A 22146-nucleotide genomic window follows, 5' to 3' on the forward strand; every position below is an offset into this window, starting at 1 on the left:
ATGCTTCTCTCCAGCCTTCTGAAGGTGGTCATGGCTTCGTTGTGGCTAGGTAAGGATGGCCCCAGTGGGATTGTACCCCTCTAGGACCTAAGGACCGGGGGAACAGGAGGTTTATGGGCACCCTGGGAAGAAGGGGCAGTAGAGTGTAAAACAGAATTTCTTTGTTCCACAGTACTTATTCCTAAACTTCTGATTCTGTTTTTTTTTTCTTTAGGACCCAGTATTGCCCAGAAGGTAACTCAAAACCAACCAGTAATATTAGTGCAGGAGAAGGAGGTTGTGACCCTGGACTGCATATATGACACAAGTGATTTCAGTTATAGTCTATTCTGGTACAAGCAGCCCAGCAGTGGGGCGATGATTCTCCTTATTCGTCAGGACTCTTATAACCAGCAAAATGCCACAGAAGGTCGCTACTCACTGAATTTCCAGAAGGCAAACAAATCCATCAAACTTGCCATCTCAGCTTCACAGCTGGAGGACTCTGCAGTGTATTTCTGTGCGCTGAGTGAGCCCACAGTGAGAGGCATGTTGGAGGGAGGTATACCAAAACCCAGGGCTCTGCTTGATACATCTACCTGCTGTAGGGACCAGGGCAGGGAATTGCCTTCACAGACAGGAAGTGGTTAGGGCTGTGGCAGCACAGGTGTAGGGTTAGAGGGAAAACACTCCTTCTAAGAAAATATTTCTCTGGGTTCATAGACCATGTCTAGAGCTATCATTCATCAAAAACATCCTTATCCCTGAAAATTTGGGTTCAAATTTTTTATTGAAGACAAAAAATAGCCACATAAAATCCTTGCCATTTAGTGATTAGAATGAGCTAGAAGAATTGACTAAGGAAATTCAGAAACATCTGATTCAAAAATTAGTAAAAATATGTGTGAATTTTTGGATTTTCATTTCAATTTGTTCATTAAATATTTATTGAATATATATTATATTACAGGCATTGTTTTGAATAAGAAAGGTTGTGAAATCTCTGTGTGCTTTTCCTCTTTTTGAATATTATGCAGTTTTACACCATTTAATGAATTCATTTATTTTAGTTTTGTTAGCTGAGTTAATGGTACACTTGTTTACTTTCTAAGGTGCCTGATATGTCACAAACTTTGTGCTAATCCTCATTCCATCTTATTAACACCTCTAGCATGGAATAGCTCAATTAACATAATGTAAGTTTTACCTGCCTCCCATCAGTCTTATCCACAAAAAGATCAATAATTAGTGGCTCTCAGAAGGACATTGTGAGGAGAGTTATCTTGTTTATCTTGTTGAATTATCTTGTTTCTCTGCTCTTGCCCTTCACTGCACCACTCCTTCAAAAGTATTTTTGCCATCATGTGGCACATTTTGGACACCTCCAGGCCCTCTTTTTCAATCAGTGTTACACAATCCCAAATACTCCCTCTCTCCAATTTCCTCCTTCTACCCCTAATCCCATTTTCTCAGTGTCTTAAAATTTGAATGGTAATGGGTGGTTGCTAAGTGATCTTGTATTGTAACTGCCTCTTATATTTGCATTTCGAAAGCAGTTGTGTAGAGTAGAAATCTTAAAAGGAATGTCTTACAGTCCCTTCATTAAGTGGTGCTGGAAAAATTGGACAGCTACGTGTAAAAGAATGAAATTAGAACATTCTCTAACACCGTACATAAAAATAAAGGTCTAAATGTAAGACCAGATAATATAAAACTCTTAGATTAAAGATCTAAATGTAAGACCAGATAATATAAAACTCTTAGAGGAAAACTAACAGGAGGAAAACATAGGCAGAACACTCTCTGACATAAATCACAGCAAGATCTTTTTTGGTCCACCTCCTAGAGTAATGAAAATAGAAACAAAAATATACAAATGGGACTTAATGAAACTTAAAAGCTTTTGCACAGCAAAGGAAACCATAAACAAAACGAAAAGACAACTCACAGAATGGGAGAAAATATTTGCCAATGAATTGACCAACAAGGGATTAATCTCCAAAATATACAAACAGCTCATGCAACTCAATATCAAAAAACCAAACAACCCAGTCAAAAAAATGGGTGGAAGATCTAAATAGACATTTCTCCGAAGAAGACATACACGTGGCCAAGAGGCACATGAAAAGATGCTCAACATCATTGATTATTAGGGAAATGCAGATCAAAACTACAATGAGGTATCACCTCACACTGATCAGAATGGCCATCATCAAAAAATCTACAAACAATTAATGCTGATGAGGGTGTGGAGAAAAGGGAACCCTCCTACACTGCTGATGGGAATGTAAATTGATACAGCCACTGTGGAGAACAGTATGGAGCTTCCTTAAAAAACTAAAAATAAAACTACCATATGATCCAGCTATCCCACTCCTGGGCATATATCCAGAGAAAACCATAATTCAAAAAGACATATGCACCCCAGTGTTCATTGCAGTACTATTTACAATAGCCAGGACATGGAAGCAACCTAAATGTTCACCAATGGAGGAATGGATAAAGAAGATGTGGTACACATATACAATGGAACATTACTCAGCCATAAAAAAGAATGAAATAATGCCATTTGCAGCAACATGGATGGACCTAGAGATTGTCATACTGAGTGAAGTAAGTCAGACAGAGAAAGACAAATATCATATGATATTGCTTATATGTTCAATCTAAAAAAAATAGTACAAATGAACCTATTTACAAAACGGAAGTAGAGTCACAGATGTAGAAAACAAACTTATGGTTACCAAGGGGGAAATGGGGAGGAGGGATAAATTGCGAGATTGGGGTTGACATATAACACTACTATATATAAAATAGATAACTAATAAGAACCTACTGTATAGCACAGGGAACTCTACTGAATACTTACATGGGAATAAACTTACATGGGAATAGAATCTAAAAAAGAGTGTAATGACTTACATGGGAATAGAATGTAAAGTAATGACTTACATGGGAATAGAATCTTAAAAAGAGTGGATATATGTACCTGTATAACTGAGTCACTTTGCTGTACAGCAGAAACTAACACAACATTGTAAATCTACTATACTCCAATAAAAATTAATTTTAAAAAGTCTTAAAATCTTTTAACTCAAAAAATCTTACCATTTTAACAGACATTTTTACCATACTAATAATTTTAAGTGTACAATCCAGTGATATTAACTACATTTACATTGTTCAACCAGTACCACCATCCATCTCTAGAACTCTTCTCATCTTGAAAAACTGAAAATTTGTACTCATTGAAGAGTAACTCCCCATTCACGTGTCCCTCCAGCCCCTGGCCACTACTATTCTACTCTCTCTTTCTATGAGTTTGACAGCCCATGTAAGTGGAATCATGCAATATTGGTCATTTTGTGACTTATTTCATTTAGCATAATGTACTCAAGTTTCATCTATGTTGTAGCATGTGTTAGAATTTCTTTCCTATTTTTTTTTGAATTTTTGAATTTTATTTTATTTATTTTTTTATATAGCAGGTTCTTTCCTTTCTAGGGTTGAATAATATTTCAGTGTATGTGTATACCACATTTTGTCTATCTCTTCATCTGTTGATGGATATTTGGGTTGCTTCCACCTTTTGGTGGAACCATGGATATATAAATACCTCAATATTTTGGGTATATACCCAAATTCTTTCAAATTTTTTTGAGTATATAATTAGAAGTGGAATTGCTGGATCACATGGCACTTCTATTTTTAAATTTTTGAGAAATATTTATACTGGTTAATTTGAATAACTATGCTCTAGACTACCTTATTACAAGCCAGTTTCAAGGACTAGAGAAAGCGAGTGATCACTAGCCATGAATGAGGTTTCAGTATTCTAGTGGTTCACCTCAACCTAGAAGAGTTTGTCACCCTTGGTATGGTGCTTTGCTCCTCAGGTGCCTAGTAATTGGTCTGAAAGGACTGGTCAAGGCACTACCTGGTGGTCAGCTCCTGAACTGCAGCTTGGGTATCCTTTCTAATATGCTTCTTTCCTCTTTTGGTGAAAGGGCCATATCTGCAATTAGTTAATCATTTTTATTAGTTCAATATGCAGAAATAAAGAAGTAAGTTGTTACCAGACTGTCTTAAAGTATTTCAAAGGATCAAGAAAAAGTCATTTTGCTGCCCATCTCTCCAATTTTCTCAGAAAATAATCTATAGCAGAAAACACAGAGAACAGGTTTTGCTATCAGAGAGATTTGTGTTCAAAACTATTAGCTCTGCCATGAATTTTTCTAGACACTTGTGAGCTTTGTTTCATTATATAATATGAGAGAGTAACATATTCTTTGATATTTTATTGTGACAAGTTATCAATAATGTAGCTACAGAGACTGACAAGTAGCAAACGATTAATTAATGAGAATAACCTCAATAGGTCCAGGAAAAGCATTTGACAAAATCCAACATCTATTCCTGGTTAAAAACTCCCAGCAATTGAGGACCTAAGGAATTTCCTCAACTTAATAAGGAATCTCTACAAAAAACTACATCAAATGTCATACTTGATGGTGAAAGAATGAATGCTTTCCTCCTAATTTTAGGACTAGGGGAAGAATTTTGGCTCTTACCACTTGTATTTAGTATTTTACTAGGGATTCTAGCCAGTGCAATAAGGCAAGAGAATGAAACAAAAGACATACAGTTTGGAAAGGAAAAATTGAACTTATCTTTATTCACAAATAGCCTAATTGTCTGAGTAGAAAATCCAAGGAAATCTACAGAAAAAGTTACTAGAAAAAATAAGAAAATTAAACAAATTCAAATATACACCTACCATATGCTCCAGCCATTCCACTTCCAGATATTGACCTAAGAGAAAAATGAAAGCATATGTCTATTAAAAAAAATCTGATACACAAAAGTTCAAAGCAGCCTTATTTGTAACAGCCCCAAATTGGAACTAACAGAAATGTTTGTCAACAGGTGAATAGATAAACAAATTGTTTTATATCTATATAATGGAATACTATTCAGCAACACAAAAGAATGAACCATTGATACTTATAACCATGAAAGAATCTTAAAATAATTATGCTGAGTAAAAGAAACTAGACAAAAGAGTACATATGATTCCATTTGCATCATATAAAATATGCAAACTAATTCCTGACAGAAGTGTTGCATGAAAATTGGAGTAGGAAGCATGGAGAGGGTTGAAAGAAGGACTACAAAGAGAGGTGAGGAAACTTTTTAGGTGTTGTATTGTTCATTATCTTGATTGTAATGATGGTTTCACAAGTGTGTACATATGTCAAATCTTATTAATTTGCTTACTTAACATAAGTGCGGTATATTTTAATGAATGTTATAAATTAATGAAACCATTAAAAATCCAAGTTTAAGAAATATCTTTCTTCAGTTGTATGAGTTGTACGAGTCTTCTAATGTGACCCCAAATCCAAATATTTCTCCTCTATATCCTCATTGGCTTTAAACTATGTTTCTTAAAAAATGTGGATAACAACTTTCTGCATCCATGTGTTATATATTTATTTTCAACCCAGCATCATCCCACCCTATTTTTGCTTTCTCCCTAATGTGCCAAAATAGAATTTTGTAGATGTTGATTCAGAATTCTTTCCTAGCATAGTTTTGAGGCAGGTTCTGACAATGTGATTTGGAAGGTGAAGGAGAAAGGAAGGAATATGTGAACCCAAACAGTATTTGAGCTTGATTTTATTATTATATCTGGATCTGGGAAACGATTGTCATGTTGACTTTGGACTCATGAAGCTCCTTGATCTGAATCTGTGGAGAGTGAACTCCAGGAAACAGACTGAGCTAAGCTTCCATCTATGTGTCTAGGGATCCATGGTTACAGAGCTTTACAGAAGATGCGTCCTTCTCCAGAACTTCATCCTGACAGCCCTCAGGATTTTTGCTTTATTTTATTTTATTTTATTTTACATTTTATTTTATGAAATGAACGTTCATAAAAAGTGAGCTAAAGAAGTGCTTGTTTTTGCTGGTGGTACTTCATAGCAAAAGACCAGTTTAAAAAATTGTGTAATCATGGAGACATTTTTCCATGCTGATTCCAGAGCTTACTCCCTGATCTTTGATGACCATCTTGGTCTAGGACACTGATCACAAATGAAATCTTATAAACTGGCATTGGATTGGCTGCAACAAAACCATCTGGGAGCTTTAAAAAATTACACACTTGTGGGAATTCCCTGGCAGTCCAGTGGTTAGGACCCCCACTTTCACTGCTGAGGGCCCGGGTTCAATCCCTGGGTGGGGACCTAAGAGCCTACAAGCTGTGCAGCAGGGCCAAGGGAAAAAAAAAATTACACAGTTGTGGGTCTCAATCCTGGAAAGTATGATTCATGAAGTTAGTTGTGGGATCTCAGAATCTGTAATTTTAAATCACTTACACACTGATTCTATTATCAGCTGTTGTATGAATATCAGCTATGTCTTTAATAATTTGAAAAGCTGGGAAAAAAGAGGGTCCTAACTCATGCTCGAGGCTTTTGAAACAAATCCACATCTTTAGAGTTCCTAACCCAGTGGAGGAAAATTATTTGATTAAAGTTTGGCAATAAAATATGACAGATGGATGGTAACAGAAAGCATCCTTGAAGTTAGATATTCACTAGGAGTATAAGATTAGTACTTGTCTGATTCACATAAGCCAACCCTTTTATCTTGGAGTCAAGAAAATAGTAGGAGAATAAGATTGATCTCAGACCATTCTGTAAGGATTTGATCATTTCCATTATGATATTTCTTTTGTTTTCACATTTTAATGATTCTGAAATTTAGGATTATTTGACTATTGATAAGATAGTGTGGCTTTTTCCTCTGAAAAGATTTTATTAAAAAGATAGCATTTCTTACAAATGATATTATTTTGGGACCGATAAAATATTATATTTCAAGTAGTAGTGATTCCTCAATCAGTGACCCTTGATTCATTATTTTTGTTTGGTATAGCAAATATTTAGTGAGCATGTAATAAATGTCAGTCACTGTTGCTCTATAAATTGAAGTACAATGCTGAAACACAGAGATTCACTCGGTACTGATTTGGCTTATTACTTCCTCTGTAATCAACCTCAGATTCTTTTCTGACATTCAGTGGATTATAGGCTGGCCCACTATGGATGCCTGAGAATATAAAGTACTATATAAAGTGCTTAAGAAAACTGATATCTTCTCAGCTGCAGAAATACCTGGGATGCTCTGTTAAAGAACTTCCATGTCAGGTAGTGTCCTAAGAGCAAAACAGACCTGAGAAGTTATGACAGCTCTTGATCAGATTTCCAAGCACCACCTGAAGACTGACATGTACCTCATGAATAAAGTCAAGGATAACATTTTTCTGACTTGAGGAGACCAGGAAACATGCATCCCATTTCAGTGTCTGTCCACCAGGGGGTGCAGTTTCCTAACACAAACACATTTCCTGTCTGAAGCTAGGCTTAGGTTTATCACTTCACTGTGACTTCAGTATTTCTTCATGTTAAGAGTCAAGGACATTATTCAGGAGACACTCTAGAGATGAACTCTTCTCCAGGCTTAGTGACTGTGATACTCTTAGTGCTTGGTAAGCAAAATGCCTCTAAAAATTTGAATTTTTTCTTCTGTTATGTCAACAAAACCTTTAATCATAATTTTATCCCAGAGCTTTATGCCCAAGATGATACAGAACTCTTTTATTTTTCCCCAGGACAAACCCGTGAAGACTCAGTGACCCAGATGGATGGCCAAATGACTCTTCCAGAAGGGGCTGCCTTGACCATAAATTGCACTTATTCAGCCACTGGGTACCCCAGTACTTTCTGGTATGTTCAATATCCTGGAGAAGGTCCACAGGTCCTTCTGAAAGCCATGAAGGACAATGAGAAGGGAACCAATAAAGAGTTTGAAGCCACATACCACAGAGAATCAAAATCCTTCCACTTGGAGAAAGCCTCAGTCCAAGATTCAGATTCGGCTGTGTACTACTGTGCTCTGAGTGACACAGTGATGGGAACTGCAGGGGCAGCTGAGCACAAACTCTTTGAGTGGCAACAAGGAGCCTGGAGGCTGAGTGCCTCCATTTGATCCACTCTGTGGCACAGTCTATGGTGGTTTGTCCCTCAGTTTCTGGTTGATACAAAACTCATGCAAATTGCTAGAGAATAAGAACAAGAAGTGAATATTCCCCATACCCAACGCTTCATTAGTGATTTTGAAAAAAGAGTCTGACACCAATAATTCCTCGTCCAGGGCCAAAGTAATTTCAAGGTAAAGTCACATAAACAATGAGATTTGGGGTCAATGTAAGAAGAAACAAGAAACACTTGGATGTGTGCTGTACCCCTGTGGAAGGGTTTAGAAACCAGAAGCATTAATTGCACTTGAATAATTAGGGTGGATGGTCTGTGTGTGTTTGTGTGTTTTGAGGGCATTCAGGGAGTGAAGGCTGAAAATAGGAAGACTGAAAATATATAAGCAGCAGACTACCCATGTTCTCTACCAGTGCCTGTATAACAAGCAGTGATCATTTCCCAAACCCAGCAGAAAATTGGAAGTTAGCCATTGATGAATCGAGCAACAGCACATATAAGTAAGTAAGCCAAAATAATTAAAAATTTAAAATGTAATAATTAACTATTCACTTCAGGGAAAAAAATATTATTCAAGAAAGTAGCATACTCATAGTCTATATGATTCAACTAAATTTTCTTCTAGATAAGTTTTACCACCGATAGTCGTGATTAGGCAGAATATCTATTTTCCCCAAACCTTGTGTATTACTAAGGTTCTGGACTGTTGCTTATCAGTTAGGCTTTTTAAAAAAAATTAATAATTTAAAATTTATGAATGAGATGGAGCTTCATTTCATTTAAAAGTCATTTATATGTTTTTGTATAAATTGTCTATTCATATATCTTCCCATTTCCTACTGTGTTATAGTCATTTAAATATAGATTTTAAAGAACATTCTCTATGTTAAGAAAGTTGTCATAAGACTGTCATATATATGTGTCTTTTTAAAAAGTTTAATATAACCTTTTTTACTTTGTTTATGGTCTTGTTTGGCAGGCAGAATTTTAAAAATAGTATGTAGTAAATTTTTGAAAAATTTCTTTTATAGATTCTGAGTTATATTTCATGCTTAAAAATCTGTAGCACTCTAAAATGATAAAATTTTATCTCATATTTTCTTTAGTTTTTCTCAGATTAATTTTGTCTTTAAATCTTTAAATTTGTGTGTGTGTGTGTGTGTGTGTGTGTGTGTGTGTGTGTATGTGTAGAGAGGTTGAGGTTTAAGGCTTTGTATTTTTCTTAATTTTTGTTTGTTAGTTTATTTTGAGGCAGCTATCCAGGCTCAACATTTTGAATGACTCATTTTTCTTTATTGATTTTAAATGTTATATTTGTCTTTTTTCCTATCTCCTTCATTTTTCCTTATTAAGATTTTCAACCTAGGCATTCTTTTTTTTCCCCAGTATTTATAGTTCAATATTAACAGTGCTTTATGCCAATAGCTTACTGGATATGTAAAGAATATATATCCAGTCAGCCCTAAGACCATGCTAGAAATAAATACAGAGAAAATGGTGTGACTGGAAGAGATGCCATTGGAGAAAGAGAGAGAGATAAACCCACTCCACTGCTTCACAAGATGTGTATGAGGTGTCACCTCAGGCAATGGAAACTATCTGCCTGTGTTCCCAGCTCTGTCAGTTGGTTTGGACTAAGAGGACCCAGACAAAGTAGCTGACAACATGCTCACAATTAGTCCATACAAGGATGGGAAGTAGACAACCAACACTGGAGAACAAGAAAAATTTTGTATCATTTGTCTTCTTGAAGAAGAGGATTTAAATAATGGGGACTTGATTTAGAGTTTGGAAGAATCCCATCTACTTGAAATGCCTTGAAATCTGCTGCTGCCTCAGTGTTTTGAACCCTGTAATTGCTTTGGAGGACATTTTTGAATTTTTCCTGTTGCTACATAGCTTTTTGATGAAGTTTGTAAAACTCCATTGTAGTAACTATCATTGCCTCTCTTGAGGGTGTTGTTGAAAATTGATTACTATATTTCAAACATCTTGCCCCTAATTTAAGCAGAATAGGTATGGGCAGTTCTGTTGTCTAAGGTTCTCTCTTTCTCCCTCTTCCTCTCCTGCTCCCTCTCCCTCTCTCCTCTCCTGTCTTCTCTCAGCTCTTTTGCTCTTGATTTTGCTGGACTGATTCTGTTTTCATCCTTCCCTGAAGTAAGCATTTCTGAGGGATCAACCATTTCTTTGAGCCATCAACACACAAAAATTATTTTACTGTGAAATATAACCAATGTTCACAGAAGTATGTAAAACCTACAAACAATCAATCTATATTATTCAGGTACATACAAATTTGAGACTGTGATTTTTTTGTTTATGAAATGTCTGCATGAATTTTAAAAACTCTCTGTATTAGTCAGGGCTCTCCAGAGAAACAGAACCAAAAGGATCAATAGAATGTGTGTGTCTGTGTGTGTGTGTCTGTGTGTGTCTGTGTGTGTATGTGTGTATGTGTGTAGAGAGAGACAGAGACAGAGATTTTAGGAATTGGCTCATGTGATTGTAGGGACTGGCAAGTCCAAATTCTGCAGGGCAGGAAGGCAGGCTGGAGACCCAGGGAGCTGTTCATCTTGTACTTTGCATCCAAAGGCGGTCTGGAAGCAAAATTCCTTCTACCTCCAGGACCGTAATATTTTTCTCTTAAGACCTTCGACTGATTGGATGGAGCCCACTCACATTATGGCGAGTCATCTGCTTTTCTCAAAGTCTACTGATTTAAATGTTAATCTCATCTAAAAAAATACCTTCACAGCAACTTCTGAACTGATGTTTGACCAAATATCTGGATACCAAGCTTAGCAAAGTGGAAACATAAAATTAACCATTAATTAATTATTATCTCTAATAATCCTATTCTGGAAGCCTAGTTTGTTTTACACAGATATAATATACTAGCTTTTTTGGGTGTTTGTATGATATAGCTTTTTCCATTTTTCTGCTTTCAACCTCTTTGTGCACTGTATCTGAAACTTGGAATAAATCCTCAGATATCCACACTCTCAACTGTTCATTGTTTTCCTATTTCACTGAGAAAATAGAAGCAACAAGAAGAGAATTTTCACAAGCTTCTAAACTTAGCTCTTACTAGCATCTACGCTCAAATACTCTACTTCTTCTCCTATTAGATTGTATTTCCATGAGAGCAGAGATTTTGCTTATCCTCAACACATAGAATCATACCTGGCAAACAGTTGGCATATAAAAATTGTTGAATTACAAATGAATAATAGAAAATACCACTATCAATGCCAGAACAAAAAATTACCATTAATTCATTCAATAAAAATTTGTTACATGCTTATTTCTTGGCAGGTCCTATTTTAGAAAATGTAGTAGAGAATAGAACAGATAAAAATTCCTATAGTAAGGAGCTTATATTTTGCTTGAGAACTAAGTTCAAACTATTTACTACCATAGGGTCTTTATATGCATCATCTCTTTTGTTTTAAAATTTTTCCAGCTTTATTAATGTACAATTGACAAATAAAAATTGTCTATATTTAAAGTATACAACATGTTTTGATATATGTATAGATTGTTAAATGATTACAACAACAAAACTAATTAACATATTCATCACTTCACATTGTTACTATTTGTGTGTATGTGTGGTAAGAACACTTAAGATCTACTCTCTTAGCAAACTTCAAGTGTACAATACAGTATTACTAACTATAGTTACCATGCTGCATGTTAGATCTTCAGAATGTATTCTGCATAATGAAAACTTTGCACCCTTTGACAACATCTCCCTGTTTTGCCCACCCCCAAGCCACCTTGCATCTACCATTCTACTCTCTGCTTCTATAAGTTCAACTTTTTTAGATTCCTCATGTAAGTGATTTCATGCAGTATTTGTCTTTCTGTGTTTGGCTTATTTCACTTACCATAATGTTCTTCCGGTTCATCCATGTTGTTGCAAATGGCAGGATTTCATCTGTCGATGGACATGAAGGTTGTTTCCATGTCTTGGTTATTGTGAATGATTCTGCAATGAACATGGGAGTTCAAATATCTCTTGGAGATACTGATTTCATTTCTTTCATATATATATATATATATCCATCTAGAGGTGGGATTCCTAGATCATATGGTAGTTATATTTTTAATTTTTTGAGGGATCTCCATATTGTTTTTCATAGTGGCTGTACCAATTTACCTTCCCACCAACAGTGACCAAGGGTTTCGTTTTCTCCAAATCCTCACCAACACTTGTTATCTCTTGCCTTTTTGATGATAACCATTCTAATAGGAGTGAGGTAATATCTCATTGTGGTTTTGATTTGCATTTCCCTGATGCTTAATGATCTTGAGCACTATTTTATATAACTATTTATTATTTGTATGTCTTCTTTAGAGAAATGTCTATTCAGGTTCTTACCAATTATTCAGTTGGGTTATTTGTTTCCTTGCTATTGAGTTGTTTGATGTCTTTATATATTTAGCATGTTAGCTCCTTATCAGATGTGTGGTTTGCAAATATTTTCTACAATTTTGTAAGTTGTCTCTTCACTCAGTAGGTCATTTCCTTTGCTATGCAGATGCTTTTTAGTTTGATGCAATCCCACTCATTTACTTTTGCTTTAGTTGCCTGTGCCTTTTTGTCATATCCAAAAATTATTGCTCAAACCAATGTCAAGATTTTTCCTTGTGTTTTCTTCTGTTAGTTTCACAATTTCAGGTATTACTTTTAAGTCTTTAATCCATTTTGAGTTGATTTTAGTACAAGGTGTGAGATAAGGTTTGACTTTCATTCTTATGTATGTGGATATTTAGTTTTCTCAGCACCGTTTATTGATGAGGCTATCTTTTCTCCATTGGAAATGGGAGCTATCCTTTCCCCATTGTATCAAAGATTATTTGACCATACATATGTGGATTTATTTCTGCACTCTCTTCTGTTCCATTGGCCTGTAAGTCTGTTTTTATGCCAGTACAATACTGTTTTGATTACAAAAGCTTTGTATTATATTTTGAAATCAGGAAGTGAAATGCCTCCCACTTTGTTCTACTTGCTCAAGATTACTTTGGCTATTTGGGGTCCTTTGCAATTCCATATGAATTTTAGGACTGTAAAAAATGTCATTGGGATTTTGGTACACATTGCACCGAATCTGTAGATTTTATTGGGTAGTAGGGACATTTTAACAATATAATTTTTCCAATCCAAGAACATGGGATACCTTTCCATCTGTTTGTGTCTTCTTTAATTTCTTTCATTAATGTTTTATACTTTTCAGTACACAGATCTTTCACATCCTGAGTTAAATTTATCCTAAGTATTTCAGTGTTCTTGGTGCTAGTTTAAATGAGATTGTTTAATTAATTTCTTTTTCTGATAGTTCATTATCAGTGTATAGCATTGGTGGTATAGTGGTGAGCATAGCTGCCTTCCATTATCAGTGTATAGAAACACAACAGATTTCTGTATGTTGATTTGCATCCTGCAAATTTATGGAATTCATTCATTAGTTCAAACAGATTTTTCATGGCGTCTTTGGGGTTTTCTATATATAAGATCATGTCATCTGCAAACAGAGCCAAGTTCATTCTTCCTTTCCTATTTGGATGCTTTTTAATTTCTTTTTCTTGACTAATTTCTCTGGCTAGGACTTGCAGTACTATGTTGAATAGAAGTGGTAAGAGTGAGCATCATTATCTTGTTCCTAATCTTAGATGAAGAGCATCAGCTTCTAATCATTTAACATGATGTAATGTGTGGGCTTGTCATATATGGACTTTATTATGTTGAGGTGCATTCCCTCTATACCTAATTTGTTGAAAGTCTCTGTCATGAAAGATTTTTTTTGTCAATTGTTTTTCTGCATGATCATATGATTTTTATCCTTCATTCTGTTAATGTAGTATATCACATACATTTACTAATTTGTATATTTTGAACCATCCTTGCATCCCAGGGATAAATCCCACTTGAGCATGGTGTACGATCCCTTTAATATGCTTTGGATTTCAGTTTAAACATAATTTTGTTGAAGATTTTTGCATCTATATACATCAGAGTTGTTGGCCTGTAATTTTCTTTTCTTGTGGTGTCTTTATTTGGTTTTGGTGTCAGGATAATGCTGTTCTCTTAAAATGAGTTTGGAAGTGTTCTCTCCTCTTCAGTTTTTGGAAAAAGTTTGAAAAGAACTGGTGGGTAACTCTTCTTTAAATATTCAGTGGAATTTACCAGTGAAGACATCTGGTTTTGGGTCTTTCTTTTCTGGAGGTTTTTGATGACTGAATCAATCTCCCAAATTGTTATTTTTCTGTTCAAATTAAATTATTGATTTCTTCATGATTCAGCCTTGGTATGTTGTGTATTTCTAGGAATTTGCCTGTTTCTTCTAGGTTATCCCATTTGTTGGCATGTAATTGTTCATAGTAGTCTCTTATGATGTTATGAATTCCCATAAGTCCTTCAGGCTTTCTTCACTCTTTTTTCTTCTTTTTTCTTTTGGTCCTCTGACTAGTGACTTTTCTTCACATTTCCTGATTCTTTCTTCTGCTTGATCAAGTCTGATTTTAACCCTTCTAATGAATTTTTCGGTTCAACATTGTGTTCTTCAGCTTCAGTATTCCTGTTTGGTTCCTTTATATGTCTTCTATGTCTTTGTTGAACTTCTCACTTTGTTCATGTATCGTTTTCCTGATTTCATTTAGTTGTCTCTCTGTGTTCTTTTGTAACTCATTGATCTTTTTTTTTTTTTTTAGAGGTAATTTTTTTTTTTTTTAAACTTTGGGTTTATTTATTTATTTATTTATTTATTTGTGGCTGTGTTGGGTCTTCGTTTCTGTGCGAGGGCTTTCTCTAGTTGCGGCAAGTGGGGGCCACTCTTCATCACGGTGTGCGGGCCTCTCATTATCGCGGCCTCTCTTGTTGCGAAGCACAGGCTCCAGATGTGCAGGCTCAGTAATTGTGGCTCACGGGCCTAGTTGCTCCGTGGCATGTGGGATCTTCCCGGACCAGGGCTCAAACCCGTGTCCCCTGCATTGGCAGGCAGATTCTCAACCACTGCGCCACCAGGGAAGCCCTCATTGATCTTCTTGAAGATGATTGTTTTGAATTCTTTGTAAGGTAATTCACAGATTTCCGTTTCAATTGGTTACTGGAGATATATTTCCTGACTTTGATTGTATCATGTTTTCTCGATTTTTTATGCACCTTGTAGATTTGCTTTGTTGTCTGAGCATTTGAAGAAGCAGGTACCTCTCCCAGTATTTATGGTCTGGTTTTGACCAGAGGAGACATTCATCTGTCAGCAGTGCTAAATATGAGGCAAGATAGAGACCAGAACTGGGAGTGCACTGTAAGGTTGAACAAGGACCCCTTGAGTTCCAGTCCTTTCTTTTGGAGGAAATACCTCAGTTCTGTGCTTTTCCCCACCTTGCAGAGCAGTACTAGCTGTAATACCACAGCATTCCTTTTTCTTTGCTGCTAGCTGTTCCAGGGACCAAGCTCTGCCAGTCATTCAGTGCTAAGTATAGCATGAGGTAGAAACTGGCTCCATGGAGGGTGCTTTGAATTATCAGGCATAAGGCCCCCTTCGCTTCATTCCCTTCCTTGTGGAGGTAAAACCAGTTTTGCACTTATTGCCAATCTTGCAGGGTAGTGCTAGTTGTAGAATGATACCCTCACTTTCCTTTGTTTCTTACTGTCCCAAGGGACCAGGCTCTGCTGATCATTCAGCACTTGGGTGCTGAATGCAGGGAGATAGAAACCAGCTCTACAGAGGGCACTCTGAAATGCTAGGAATAAGGCCAGCTCTCCGCCCCCACACCCCGCCCCGCTTTCTTCTCCCCCTGTGGAGGAAAAACCTCAGTTCTGCTCTTCCAATTCCACAGGGCAGAACTGGCAGTAAAGGAGACATCCTCCATTTTCCTGTGTTTCTTACTGTCCCAAGAGATTGCTCTCTGCCTGTCATTCTGTACTTGGTATGAGATAAGATAGAAAACCACCCCACAGAGGGTGCCCTGAGAGGACTGGAGGTCAGGTGCAAGCTCCAGTATCACTCCCCTCCCCCATGGGGGAAATCATGGGCATTGGCTATCTTCTTAGTACCGAGCTATCCTGATTTGGCTGAGGGACTGATGCGGGTAAAGTGAAATTCTCTTCTTACCCCTGTAAATGTGACTGCTCTCGGTGCTTCCTTGAGTGCTTTTACTTTTAGCTGGATTCTGAATTTCTCTTCAAGGTATTTTGGTACTAATATCATTGTTAAATCCATGTCTGTGTAGGAAAGAGAGCTAGGGCTTCCTCCTCTGCCATCTTGCTCATGGCCTGCATCATGTCTTTTAAATCTTTCAAAAATAGTCAGGTAAGTGTTACTACACATATTTTCAGATGAGAAAGCTGAGGCTTAACTCTCCTATCCAATACAGCCAGAATTCATACTGGGGTTTTCAAACATATGTTTTATGTACTAAACTACTGTGCTTACAGAGACTTGTAGGGGCTTATATTCTGTATTAGATTGAGAATAGAGAGGAAGAAACTTAGCAAGAAGCCTAAGCAGAGGTTTTGAGCAACTGTAGCTCTGACCCCAAGATGGCAGTGTTTGCATTGGCCCTGCCTGTAGGTATGATTGAGTATAAAGTAGCAAAATCTGGTCTTTGACTGATGAGACATGTAGTCTCTGATTGGCTAAGTATACTCCCTTTGTTAATGTAAAAAATAAAAGATGTTGAATAGACAAGTCAGTTTTGGGGGACAGCCCAGTGCAGAAGAATGGAGAAGCATGTGAGGACCTCCCTGGTGGTTTTGTGGCTTCATTTTTGTTGTAAGTTAATGAAGAGTTTTAGCCAGGTTGACACAGGAAGTCCAGGGAATATTTTTAAAGGTTTTCAGCAAAGGTGTATTGCATTGGGGTGGGAGGAGGGAAGAATATGGGGTCATTTTATGGTTCACCTGGGATTCATTTTGAAGAGGAGGAGGGATGCAAATTAGAAAGCATTAAAAATGGATGATCTATCTCTAAGATCTCTCTTTGCTTTTTGAATAGGGGTGAGTGGCAAAAACCAAGTGGAACAGAATCCTCCATCCCTGATGGTCCTGGAGGGACAGAACTGCACGTTTCAATGCAATTATACAGTGAGCCCCTTTGGCAATTTAAGGTGGTACAAACAGGACACTGGGAGAGGTCTTGTTTCCCTGATAATCATGAGTCACAGTGACAGCAAAAAATCGAATGGATGGTACACAGCCACTTTGGATGCAAATGCCAAGCACAGCTCCCTGCACATCACAGCCGCCCAGCTCAGTGATCCAGCCTTCTACATCTGTGTGGTGGGCGCACTGTGCTCCCCAGGCACTTGCAGCCAGTACCCAAACCTGCACCTGGAGGTTGTCAAGGAGCATTTCTTTTAATGTCGTATGTAATTTCACAAGTGAGCTAGTACTTCTCTCTCAGACGCGACTGAATTTGAACTTGAGCCTAGATGTCTATTAACATAGAGGTATCCTCACTCAACACAGAAAGTTAACTGCTACACCTGGCTATTCCCAAGGGTAAGATGCATTACTGCCCTGAAGTAGATGACAATTTTGGTTCAAAGGAAGAGGTCAGCTCTCTGTGGGGTCCAGCTACCAGTAGAATGTCTACTGGATATTAAAGCAAAGTGTTGATGAGGCTTATAACAAGATTTGATAAGGTTCCTTCCACTTGAGAGATTTTTAGTCCTCATTTAATGGCTCTCCAAGTTCTCAGAAAATTTTCTGTGGGGAGAGATCTGCCATACCAATTTACCCATGCTCCACAACAGGGCAACTTTCTAGATGCTGCACCACCTATTTTATTGCCTTCACCAACTGCTCCTTTGGAGGACATCACTGCTCAGACTGTTATGCCAGCATGATACTGGCAGGCACAATCACTCTGAGGCAGCTGGAAAACTGTCCCAGGTTCTTCAACTATCAGTATTCTAGAACAGAGACTTAAGTGACAGAATGCCTACTTGGTATGTGTAGTCCTAGGTTGACAAATTAGCGTGATGCTCCTTTTGGGGACAATTAGAGAAATTTAAATATGGTTTGAGAATTAGATGAGATAAATATGTATATGAAAGGCATATATCAATTGAGAAAAACAGGAGGGATATATACTAAGGTATTAAAAATGACCAGGATGGGAATATTATATTTTTATTTTTGTACCTTTCCTTGTCTGTATTTCTAATTTTCTATAGTTCACAGTCTCTACTTTTAAAGTCAACATAAAGATTATTAAAAAACAAAAACTAGGGGACTTCTGGTTTCTCGTTCTGCATGTGAGGAGCTTTGAAGTCACCAGCTGAACTAACAAGTATAAAGCTGAACTGATTGAAAAATCAACAACCGTCCTGGGATCTGTAGAGAGGAGGACAAAGGACAAACTGCTGCCTCTAAGACTGGAGAGACAGACAGCGAAGTCAGAGAGCTGCAGCTTACTGGAGCAGAGACTCAGAGCAGAAACTGCCGCGGAAACCAGTGCTGGAGTTGGAAAACCTGAACTGTCATCGGTGAATTGCTGGAGGCTCAGTGTGGACAAGTCTGAGAGTTAAAAGCAGTCATAGAGGGACCCCACAATATTGTGAGATTTACCTCCAGGAGATCAACCAGGTATCCGCAGTAAATACAGAAGAAAAATCCCCTGATGCTTCTGGGGGCGGTGGTGTGGGACTATTTGGAAATGCACCAGAACACTCTGTTCTTCTTAACAAGAGCTTCCCCATAGTGGAAACTAGTTAACCACAGCCTAACCTGCTTGGGTATTATTGGAGTCTAACAGACCCAGAGGAATAGGCACAATGAAAGGCTGAGAGCTGATCTTCGGGCCGTAGAACACTTTCCCTCCCCCCACGCCCCACCACCAGATTGCTGAGGTTTATTTCAGCAGTTTCTCTCACTCAGTACATCATGTCTGGCTATCAAGAAAGAATCACAAGGCATACCAAAAGGTGAAAAACACAAGTTGAAGACACAGAGCAAGCATCAACCAGACATGGCAGAGATGTTGGAATTATCAGATCTGGAGTTTAAAACAACTGACTTACTAAATGGTGTGACTTCGGACAAAATTACTTAAACTTAAAGCACATATATTTTATCATCTATAAAAATGTATGCCTCATCATATAGTTGTAAGAATTAAATTAATTAAAAATTGAATGGCATTAGTAGAAAATAATTTTTCAATGAATAGTGGTTATTCTTGGATGTAGATGGGATGAAGCAGTAAAGATAATCAATACCAAAAAAACTAAGAAAATTTCGAGTATGGATTAAGACTTAACTCTCCACTCTCCTACTACTGATTATTATGTCATTTTGTTATCATGGCTGGGAGTTTCCCTTTATTCCACATTGGCCTATCCCATCCAATTATTTGAAAGGACTCTAATGTCCTTGTTTGTTTTCTTTATCATATAGACATTATGTACAGAAAAATACCAATACCTTGCTTCTTGTATAATTTAATGTAAATTGTAAGAAGAATCCACACAAGCTTTATGGAGCAGGGTTTGGATATAAGATGATTATCCTGAGCTACAGTGTCAATAACTCGATTCATACACAACAGCTCATTTAGCAGGGTTTTGCACTGACAGGAGAGAAAAGAATCTTTCTAGGTTTTCCTTGAGGAGGAAGGTTTTTAGTTATTCAATTTGTATAACTTGTACATGGTAGATGCTCAAGGATTTTATATAAGTAGAAAGGAAAGAGAAAAATCTAGGAGATAAAGAGTAGGTGTCGGTCTCTCTCCACATTACCTCTTCAGAGATCAGGAGGCTGTGTAAGTGTGTGCCCTGGGGCATGGATCTACTTTCTGGTTAGCTGAGGAGCCTCTCAGTTTCCTGTGACAGCAGACATGTGAATATGCACTCAGATAAACAAGTTGTTTGGCCTGGTAGTGTCTGAGGGCTCTCAGACTCCAACCTGAGTCCTCATGAGCCTGGTGAATGGAAAAATGGAGAAGTCCTTGGGAGTTTCATGCCTGGTTCTCTTTTGGTAGCTGTGCTGAGTTGGCGGGCTTTGAAGATAGGAATAAAAAGAGCAGATCCTACTAATCTGTATAAATCTGAAAGTTATAGAAGGGTGGTTAGAGTTACCAGGCTTACCTGGGTGGATTGTGAAAAGGAAATTCTTTCAAAAAAGAATCAGCCATGAATAAATCTCCTTTGTCTGTGGTTCTCTGTTTCAACAGGCGTGAGCAGCCCATATACATTGGACCAGAGTCCTTCATTCCTGTGTATCCAGGGGAGAACACATGCTGTTCTCAGTTGTACTTCTCAAAAGAAAACAGTTTTCAACTTCCATTGGTTCAGGCAGAAGCCTGGGAAAGGACTTGTACCTTTGACTTTAATTCAGTCAAGCCAGAAAGAGCAGGCAGACTAGAATTTTAAAGAACTGCTTGGAAAAGAGAAGTTTTACAGTGTTTTGCATCTCTCAGCCTCCCACCCTGGAGCTTCAGCCACCTACTTTTGTGCTTTGCGGCAGTGCTCTCCTAGCGCCTGCAGCCTGTCCCACAGCTGGCAGCTGGGCCTCTTGACGGGGTTCTAGCCTTAAGGGTGGGGTGAAGGTGTTTTCTTTATCTACAGAGGGAATTTTCTTAAAATCTCTGTCTCCAAACAGAAATTAAGGATAATATACCACTCCTTTATGTGATGAAACCGAATTTATATTGAATTAAATCTCCTTTTGTTACTATTGAATGTTCGTTCCTCAGTGCAGACTGTGCTCATCTTGGGCCTGTTAGCCCGGATTCCTTCCACTGTCTAGCCTTCAGGTCAGAGGGCAGAGCCCTGTGTGCCCAGGCTCCCAGTCCAGGAAGCAAGTTTTCGCCATGTTGTACCCTCACCAGTAGTGTCTTGCTCATTGGTTCACGGTCTTCATGATATTTGCTGTATCTGTGTACCACTTATACTGTTATTTACTAATTTAATATTAAGTTGGTTTTTACATTAAATAGACTTTAAAAATGACTACGCAAAAAAGTTATCCTTGTTTGAATGCATACTGTGTGTGAAACCATATATTTGATGTCTATTACAAATTAAAATAACACCACATAGGTAACAATTAAAATTTTCATCTATGTACTGCCTACCATGACCTCCTGCATCAATCACACTTTAAGAATTACTGATTCAGCCCATGTCCTTCATTTAATAGGCTAAAAGAATTTGGATGAGCAGGATTTGAATGGCCTACTTAAAGCATGACTTATAGCAAAATGGAAGCTGGGAGCAGAACCCAGACACTCTGACCTCTCGTCAATTGCTTCTTCCAATAAAGATGCAAAATAGGATCCAGAGTTGGAAGGAAAGTGTCTTGTATTTTAAATTTAAGTTAAATTAAAATTTTATTACTTAATTATACATATTAATTTTAAATAAAGTAGAAGATATAAACATGCTTAAAAATAGAACATTCCCATAACTTCATGACCTAAAAATTATAACTATTACTAGTTTTCAAAGTTTATAGCTCACATATTATACAGCTAAATTTTCCATGAAAGGGGATTATAATGTACTTGGTATTTATTAACATATTTGTTTTTCTCAACATGTATTGTAGGTGTTGTCATGATAAGAAACATATTTTAAGGGCATAATTTTAACTGATTGCCTAGTTTCCATTATTTAGATGTACTTCTAGAAATGAATCACTTTTTAGTATTTTTTCCAATTATCTAGTATTATAGACAATATTTTTATGAACATCATTAAAGCTGTAGTTTCAATGGAAGGGAAATTGCTTGGTTAAGGGAAAACACATGACACTGAATGTCTGGTTTCCATGAAGAAATTTTTCACCAAGCCATGGCTTCAACAGCAACATATGAGGCTGCTGATTTTCTAATACTATACCAAGTATGGATATGATTATTATAAATTTGTTTCCATTTTACTAAGTGAAAATTTTCACAGTGTTTTAATTTTCTTTTATGTTAACCTGTAAGGTTTTTGTCATTACACATTTTGTCATTAAAAAAATAAATAAAATAAGATTAGAAAACACAGAATAACAACTCATATCCTTTCATAAAATAAGATAATATTAAACAAAGTTTGAAAAACACTGCTCTGATCCAGGTTACCTTCTAGGTGGTCTTTTTTCTCT

General features: G+C 37.1%; 1 gene segment (V, D, J or C); it reads left to right on the forward strand.

The window, feature by feature from the left end:
- LOC133084268 (T cell receptor alpha chain MC.7.G5-like) overlaps positions 1 to 22146 on the forward strand; it is a 610392-nt gene continuing 588246 nt past the window's right edge. The window contains 2 exon segments of the C gene segment in view: positions 1 to 49; positions 215 to 508. Coding sequence covers positions 1 to 49; positions 215 to 508 — 343 coding nt within the window.

This window comes from Eubalaena glacialis, chromosome 2 (assembly GCF_028564815.1).
Source record: "Eubalaena glacialis isolate mEubGla1 chromosome 2, mEubGla1.1.hap2.+ XY, whole genome shotgun sequence".
Lineage (NCBI taxonomy): Eukaryota > Metazoa > Chordata > Mammalia > Artiodactyla > Balaenidae > Eubalaena > Eubalaena glacialis.